At 43.0% G+C, this 9,236-nt stretch overlaps 1 protein-coding gene across 1 annotated transcript; it reads left to right on the top strand.

Annotated features, from left to right (window-relative positions):
• The first annotated feature begins 539 nt into the window (after window positions 1-539).
• LOC104416117 (protein SIEVE ELEMENT OCCLUSION B-like) lies at window positions 540-4,136 on the top strand. Its single transcript, XM_010027554.2, has 6 exons — window positions 540-722; window positions 808-879; window positions 1,772-2,226; window positions 2,553-2,647; window positions 2,731-2,864; window positions 3,636-4,136. Exons 1-6 carry the CDS (start codon window positions 540-542, stop codon window positions 4,134-4,136), a joined length of 1,440 nt encoding a protein of 479 aa, XP_010025856.2.
• Window positions 4,137-9,236: the final 5,100 nt, after the last annotated feature.

Raw genomic sequence — 9,236 nt, 5'->3', positions numbered from 1 at the left:
AATTGGAACAATATTAAAATATTATTAAAAAATTCGTCTGTGTCAGTGCATGCTGTACCACATAGGATGACCAACGTCTATATCAATGAATTTCAATAAAATATTATTGGATAGACACAATTGGTAAAACGTAAAAAAATTTATGTAAATTAAAAGGTTTAGAACTGAATTTGATATATTTTTTTGATATCAGTGTTAGGTGGTCTTGAGCCTTTTTCACCTCAAAACTAGCTCAAAGATGAGGTTTTCTTTTATACTTATAAACCGACTGTAAGATCCTTTCACAACCCCAACACCACCTATGCTTCTTTTCCAATTAATCAGTGTTATTCTCCTACTTTGCATGCGTTGCATGATGCCCGGTTGGCTATATAAAGAGATGGACGCAAGAGCAAATAAACATTCACATTACTCACCTTCTTTTCATCATTTTCTTCTTTGTCCTTCTTCTTACCTTACTTGATCTCTTGTTTTCTTCCTTCCATCGTGGAAGATACATAGAGAAGGGGGCATTGCATAACCCCTCTCACCGCAGCGACATGGCCAATTCGACCGAAATCGACATCATCGACGAGCCTGAGTTCATAAACACGATCATAGGAGAGCATTTTTATGATTCCTGTATTGAAGAAAAGTGCGATGTGAATGATCTCCTCGGCACCGTCAACGACATCATTTTGGGCGCCAGCTTACTTGTCGATAAGGACAGTGGCAACAAAAAGGTGTTTGAATAGGGACCGGTATCATTTCATAATGTCGAATTTGTGTAGAAGTTGCACCTAATTGTTCGAGTTTTTATTATTGTAGGATCCTATAGATGTCTCGCAAACCATTATTCCGAGAAACATTGCACATTTAATTAACTGGATCGGCTGCCAGGTATGTTATTATTATTAATTGTTGTAACATGGGGTATTCGGATCTTTACGACCCGATTAATTTTCTAAGGATACACGTAAACTGCTCCGTCTACATGAGGCTCCGTTGGCATGATGATGGGCGTGGTCCCAAGGTTAAGATAAGCGGGTGGTACTGTGATTTAAAAGGTTTCAGAAACTTTTTGCGCTCTTCTAGGAAGGGCAATCATGATGAATTGCCAGGTTAAGCTTTTACTTTTACTAAAACAAGAAATAGCAACGACATAGAGGAAGGTGAAAGCTGGAGTTCATGTAATGTTGCTTCAACACACAAGCATTTGTTTCTCATTCATACAACATTAGAGTTCTTACATAATTCTTCTCTTAACCTCCATTTGTTTCACATAAAATAAATGATTTAAAATTCGTTTTCCTAAAAGAATCGATTATACAACTTGAAATATTTGTCAGTCGTGACAATGAAAATATTTTTCGTTTATTTATTTTTATAAGTAATTTAGGCAATTATTTTTCGAAAAATATTTTTCAAATGATTTAGTTTCCATAAAAAGAAATGCACTCTTATAGATAAAAATTGAGTAGCTCTTAAGTAAGTACTCATTTTTTAATTATTTATGATTTGAATCCCGGAGTTTTGTTTTTAATAAATGAAGATATCACTAAAACGGCGGCAAACTAATGGATTTTAACATTATTAGTTTTATGTAGCATTTGAGGCATAGCATGGTATAAAACTAATCATATGAATTTTGGATTCCTAGTCAAAATTAATATATATATATATAACATTTTCAAGATAAACTTGGGATGCTTTTATTTGATTTTTCAGAAGTAAAAAAAGTCAAAACGACCTCCTCCTCCTTGTTCTTCTTCTTCTTCTTCTTCTTCTTCAGATGACATGCCAGGCTAAGCGCGGGAAAAGTGTAAAAGATAGGTTGCGGGAGATCTTCCTGAAGCTATCAAGCTATCGATGGACCACCCAAGTACTGTTGGTCCTCGCAGCCTTCGCTCTGCAATACGGCAACTTCTGGTACATCTCCGAAGCTCCTTACGACGTCGGAAAAGCCCCGTTCACTTACCTCCTGAAGGGCCTGACCTCACTTAAGAAGAGGCTCATATCCGACGATGAGAAGGCGGCGGCGATAATTCCTCTCAACAAGGTGGTCAACGACCTCGTGGAGTTGACCGCTTCGTTGGTTGGTCTCGACGAGCTGGTGATAAAGCACAGTGGGAAGCACGTACCTACATTGGTAGAGGCATTTCGAAAAATACCCAAGTGGAGCTGCGAGGCCATCATCGCCATTCTGGCCGCCGGGAACTATTTCTCCCAGTTTATAGATGACGATAAGTACGTACGATGCCCGCTTCTTGGTTTATTTCTCGGATACTGCAGCATGAGCACGCCATGCGTTTCTCGAAATGCCCCAAGAGGAAATACACCTAAACCTTTTCGTTCGCCTGTTCTGTCTTTGTTATTAAGACCCTTTAGATTTTGAAAAATTGAGGTAACAGGAGCACTCACGTTCGAATCATGCGACTATTCATACGCACTTTCCTCTGCTATATGCCTTGTCCATAACTCTCGCGTTTTCCTGGTACTGCATGGTGACGCGTAAGAATATGGGGCTCTGCTTTTTTCGTCTAGTGATTTATAGTTACTGGCAATGATCTCAGGTCGGCAGAATCAGAACTGGATACTCTTGCGTCAAGCGTGTCGGAAAGGAAGGGCGCTGTTCTCAAAGTGATCAAGGCTTGCGAGAAAAAAATAGGTAGCCTAGTCATGGATAGTTGATTTAGCGCGTTGATTTTCTTCTTGTGTTCGACGGCTTAATGTCCACTTCATTGATCTTAGACCGGACGGAGGAGTATCAGAAGTACGTGAGAAAGGTCGAAGCTCCTGTGAACATAGTGGACTTTCTGGTTTCACTGCTTACTCCGAAGGATTTCTCACAGGATCCAATTGTTACTCATCCCAGTGACAAGCCGGTTTGGCCTCTGCAATATCTCCTTTTGTGCCCCTTCTTCAATCTATTTTATAGGAAATCTATACTGCGGAAGGGATAACCGTGCGAAGTATGTCTTTAGGCTTTACTTTTTGGGATAATAATACAAATGGTTCATGAACTTTGGCTTAATACGCAATGTGGTCCTTGAACTTTTAATTTGTGTAATGCGATCCATGCACTTTAACATAATTTTCAATATAGTCCTGAAACTTTTAATTTATTCAATGTGATCCTGAACTTTTGATATATGTTCAACTCAGTCTAAGGACTAATTTGAATATGTACCAAAAGTTTACGAACTATATTGAACAAATTAAAAGTTCAAGGGTCACATTGCACATTAGGCCAAAGTTCATGGACTATTTGTGTCATTTTCCATTACTTTTTATTGTCAAGAGGCAGGAAGCCAAGAAACTCTGCATTTATCAATTGATTGTTTAGATATCTATTAGAAGCTCTCTTTGTCGTAGAGGAAGGAGAACATATGCCTAATTTTTTATGATGTGTACAGACTAATCACCCAGTTTAACACTATTGTTGGTATGAATAGTTAACTGGCAAAGCATACCTGATATCCTATGAGAGTACCGGATAGAGACCAAAAGAGACAAATTCAACTAATGCTTACATATATCTTTGTTAAATCATGGGAAGTATCGAACTCATTCATTATTCTGGCTCTTCCATTGCTTCTGCTTATATTACTGACCGGCTTATACACTTCCTCCGTTTCTTAACTGGACATAAGCAGGTCAAGTTTGAGTCGTTCAGGAAGAGGAGGGTGTTGCTGATCAATTCGGACCTAAAGATCTCTGAGGATGACATTGAGACTCTTAAAAGCATTCGTGGTGTTCCTGAGCCCATTCAAGGGAGCCCTAAAGAGGAAGACCGGAGTGATCGTAATATCCCGATCCAAACCGAGAAGGAGAAGCTCTATGAGCATGTTTGGATCCCTATTGGGGATACGACGCCCAAGAATTTGGACGAACTGAAGTCTCGGATGCCATGGGCTTATATGGTAGACCCCCAAACAATGAATGTGCTGGCCCCTACGTATATCAAAGAAGAGTGGCGTTTCAAGCGGGAAACCATAGTTGTGGTGCTGGACTCATCTGGTTGGGTGGTGAACGCAGACGCCATGCCAATGCTCCGGATATGGGAGAGAGAGGCTTTACGTGACACAACGATTGAAAGTACCCGTCTTTGGGGTGACCCATGCAATTGGGTTAAGCTTGTAATTGTTGACACCTAAATTTTGATTAGGTTTTTAATTTGGCCTTAGTTTCTTTATTTATGTATTTTTCATTTTACAGATAATAAACAAAACAAATAACAAAAACAACAAAAAAATAAATAAATAAAAAGAAAAACAAAAGCCCAGCCCCATCCTTTTTCTTCGTGTGGGCTCGCATGACCTGGCCCACCCCCCTCTCTCCTTCTTCTTCCTTCTTCTTCTTCCTCGCTCCTTCCTTCTCCGCCTCTGTAGTTCACGCGCAGCGACGACGACGCGCTCGAAGACCACCTACGGCCGAGGAGGGTAGGCCGACGTTGGCTGGAAGAGACAAATCTCAAGCACCATTATTGGCCTCCTTTAATGCCGAGCATGCCTTGTTGGAGGAGCTCGGATGGGACGCCAGTTCAGCCGTGGGGGTCCGGTCAGTGTGCAAGGGCTAACGGCCGAACCTCCATGGGCCAGCCTCCTCCTCGCCTATTAATAGGAGGGCACAACCTCCGTCGAAGAGGACATGAGCCAGCAAGCTCAGAGGGGTCCCTAAGAGACTTCGGGGAGCTCAAAGAGCGAGCAAGGCGGAAATCGGGTCGCGAGCTCAAGCAACTTCCCTCCGAGAGACTTCGGGGGAGGCCGACGGCAAGCTAGCCCGAGAGGGAGAGAGAGAGAAGCGGCGAAGGATCGAGGACGAGCAGGCCGAGATCGGAGAAAGACCGGAGGGGCTCGTCGGTGAAGCCAACACCGAAGCAGAGAGACAGACAGAGAGATCGAAAGCTTGCGAGTGCCAGAAGCTTCCCTCGAGAGACTTCAAGGGAGGCCCGAACGTCTGTAAGCCCAGATCTGCGAACAGCGGAGGCCGAAGGAGAAGAGGCAGTTCTGGATCTGCGAAGTAGGGGGTTGAGCGAGAGGGAAACCAAAAAGTGGAGGGTCAGATCCGTCCACCGCTGTGCTACGAGCCCTCCTCGATGCCGTCGTCATCGCCCAGTCGCCACCGACAAGGCCGCCTGCGCTCATAGTGTGACACCCCGAACCCTTCGCAGGTCGTCACCAGCGCCGGTGTTACATCCTTTACCATCTCTATCTCTTGGCTAAATTAAGCCTTGCCAGACATGGCATTTTTTTTTTTTTTTTTTTTAAAGCGGTCCCATGCGCGACTCATAGCGGAAGCAAAATTCACATCGTCATCTATCTCCCTTCTAACCCATGATACAAATACACACCAGCTAAACATCGGGATTTTTATAAACAAACGTCGACACATTATTTACATATATTTTCAAGATGGGACTACTCTCGGGTCGGTACATAACAAGGAAAAGCTAGGACTTAGCCATGTCCAGCCTAAAACCTCAAAAAGAAACCTCGACCCCTAACATCATGCGAGCACAAAAACCCCCCATCGAAAGTGTCGACTAACTACATCAAAAAGAGACGGCTCCTACTCATCGCGCGTAGGTCTCACACCCAACCCGGTGCATCAGGTGGTGGCGGCGACAGCATCCCTCGCATCGCTCCATCCCGTCGAACGTGCACAGACAGGAACTCTTGTATGACAGGGCCCCCAGCCAGGCCGATATCATACATAACTAAGCATCGCACTCGGATAAACGTCAATCCGGGCATAGAGGGACAATCTATCTCCGTACACTCCACCTCAACATCAGACGGTAGACCGTAAAATACCCCACGCAAAACAGCAGGTAGCGGCATAGTGCTAATCGAAATGTTATCCCTAAAAGGGGTGAGTACAACCACTCGGCAGATAGGGAAATCAATAACATTCCAATGCATCATGCATATCATCACACGTTGCAAGCATCACCTACCTTGTAATCATGCGTATCATGCATCATCACATCATATATATCATCATCATCATGGCATACCACATTATCATTAACCATGCATCACCATGCTTATCACATCATCATTAGCCATGCATCACCATGCATATCACATCATCACTAGCCATGCATCACCATGTATATCACATCATACCATCATTGGCCATGCATCACCATGCATATCATATCATCATTAGCCATGCATCACCATGCATATCATATCATCATTAGCCATGCATCACCATGCATATCACATCATCATTAGCCATGCATCACCATGCATATCACATCATACCATCATTGGCCATGCATCACCATGCATATCATATCATCATTAGCCATGCATCACCATGCATATCATATCATCATTAGCCATGCATCACCATGCATATCATATCATATCATCATTAGCCATGCATCACCATGCATATCATATCATATCATCATTAGCCATGCATCACCATGCATATCATATCATAGATCAATTTCCACTTTTACTTATCAATTGATCCCCACATTATCTTTTCTCAAATCATCAAATTCACCATCATCACCATCCCTTCGGGCGAAACCTCCGACGGGGATCGGCATTCCAGCCATCTCATGGCCACTGGGCTTCCGGCCCCCCACATTCCGGGCATCTCGCATCTCAACTAGCATCACGAGGCATTCCCTTCGGGCGAAACCTCCGACGGGGCTTCCGGCCTTTACCCTTCTAGCGGGGATCTCGCACCCCAATCCCGGCATCGCGAGTCACTCCCTTCGGGCGAAACCTCCGACAGGGGCTTCCGGCCCCCACATTCCGGGCATCCCGAAACTCCCGGGAATCTCGGAATTACGCCACCAGGCCACCGAGACAACATCCTCCGCCACAACCTCTTACTCACATACCACTTTCCACTTTTTATCATCCTTTTCATCTTATTATTTCATGGCATATGATTCACACACATGCATCATGATTCATAATCATACACGCATCAATGCCATATAACAATGCATCATATTCATGTGCATACATACACCCATGTCATATAACAATGCATTATAACTCAATAAAACTCTTGGCCAATAAAATAATCCACTTTTTATTTTATTATTATTTTATTATTATATTTATTTATTTTCATAAATAAATATTATATTTAATATTTATGATTTTCCAAAAATCATAATATTCAAACAATCATTAAACAAACAATTAAAATCACAATTTCACACAAATTCATGGCCAAATTTGCATTTCACATAATTTCCACAAAATACACACAATATTCGGATAATGGCCAGATTACACAGTTTTCGAATTAATTCGATTAAAATACTCATATGACCTCCGAAAATTCCCAAATTTTACAGGGTGATAGAAAACACATTTTCGTGCACTTTTCATGAAGAACCCTAAGCCAAATTATTTTTATATTAATTTATACAACTCCATGAAGCTTCTGGAACCTCTACCGTTTCGTCCAGAACGTACATCACCGAAAAACTTAGGTTTGACCCATCAAATCTCTTTAGTTTCTTCTGAAATTCGAGTATGTTATGTATCAATGTGTCCTTTACAAGTTTCATGAAGAGATCTAGGTTAAATAACCAAAGTATGATCCTCTTTTAAGTCCTTGAAGTCTCGGGTGTCTCGGTATACTTCAACAGAACCAAACGTCTCAAAGATCTAGCCGATTAACTAGGCTATACTTGTTCATTTCTCTTCAAATTTGAGTATGTTGTAGTTTATGATTTTACCTACAACTTCCATGAAGACAACAAAGTGAGATCTCCAACAGAAATCAACATGCAACCAAGAAATCATCAAGAGGTCAGTAGGAAATTCGCAGATCTGAAGTCTCCGTATAACAGAGCTTTTGACCCCTCATATCACCTTCGTTTTCCATGAAATTCGAGTATGTCATACTACAAGATGTTAGCTTCAACTTTCATGAAGACACCGAAGCCAAAATCACACTCCAAATACACATGCAAGCTCGAATAAGAAACTGTCTACCACAAACCGAACGGAAAGCAGCCACATTACATGAACACATGCAACCCTTGCTTGGTATTTCGCCCCAAAACACCCCTAAAACCGAACATGCAACCATCAAAACAACGTGCAAGAGAAGTTATGGACCCCCACTTGCCTCCAAGATGAACGAAAAGCAACAAACAACGGCGTACGGCGGCGTAGGACGGTCGGACAAGGCGGACGTACGGCGGACGGGCGGCTCCCTCCTTCCTCTTCCTCTCGGCCTCTCTTCCGCTCAAGCTCTCTCTCTCGCACACTCTCTCGGCCAAATGAAGAAAACGGCCACTCTCTCTCCTAATCCCTTTTTATACTCCCCTAGGCTCATCATAGGTAATGATTGATCCACCACACCTATGGCCAATGCATGAGGACTTGTCTTGCCACTTGTAATTCTTGTTTTTAAACTTGAATTTCAATGGGCTTGGGCTTAGGCCCAACCGGCCATCCCCCCTTGGGCTGGTCGACAGCCACCTCTTGGGCCCAATGGGCCGACTAGCTTGGCCCACCAAGCTTTAGGCTAATGGGTCCAAGGCCCATTTCGAAAATAGCCCTATTTTCTTTTTTTTCTTTTTTTGAATTCCTTTTTATAAATATTTCTAAATTCAAATTTCATCTTGGCCAAAGTCTTGGGATATTTCAATTATTGAAATTTAAATCATATGGCCAAGCATTTAAATTTAAATTTCCACAACACAAGCAAAATTCATCAAATTAAAAGACAAATTGGCTAAAGCATAAGCCATAAAATTCTATCACCTAATTAAAGACATTTAACACACCTTAAGGCTTGGCTTTGAAATTCCGGGATGCCACACATAGCCCGGACGCCGACCAGCAACGCCCCCGCGCCGTGGTCCCTCTGCAGACAGGTATCAACCACCGCCCGCCATTGCTTTACCATTCGAAACCTAACCACCGCCTCCATCTACCGCGTTGTTGCCATTGTCGACGAGTGCCGCCGCCTTAGTCCCTCCATCAGCGCCGCGAGTAGAGAGAGGTGGGAGAGAGAGAGCGCCTCGAACTGGGTGGAATCGGGTCGGGTGCATGACTCGGTTCCCCTAGGGTTTAGTTGCGTGGGCCGAATTTGCATGGGCCTAAGAGAAGTGGGCCTATTTCACTTTGTTTTTGGGCTGTGATCGCTTAAAAAGGAAAAAAAGGAAAGTCCCGAGCCGAGCCTGCAGGACGAATGGCCTGGGGTCAAACCTGACCCTGGATTCGACCCGGTTCGGTTTTAATATTATATAATAATAAAAT

Source organism: Eucalyptus grandis, chromosome 8 (genome assembly GCF_016545825.1).
Source record: "Eucalyptus grandis isolate ANBG69807.140 chromosome 8, ASM1654582v1, whole genome shotgun sequence".
In the NCBI taxonomy this organism is placed as follows: Eukaryota; Viridiplantae; Streptophyta; class Magnoliopsida; order Myrtales; family Myrtaceae; genus Eucalyptus; species Eucalyptus grandis.
The sequence above is the reverse complement of the archived record's forward strand: the minus strand, read 5'-3'. Positions and strand labels throughout refer to the sequence as shown.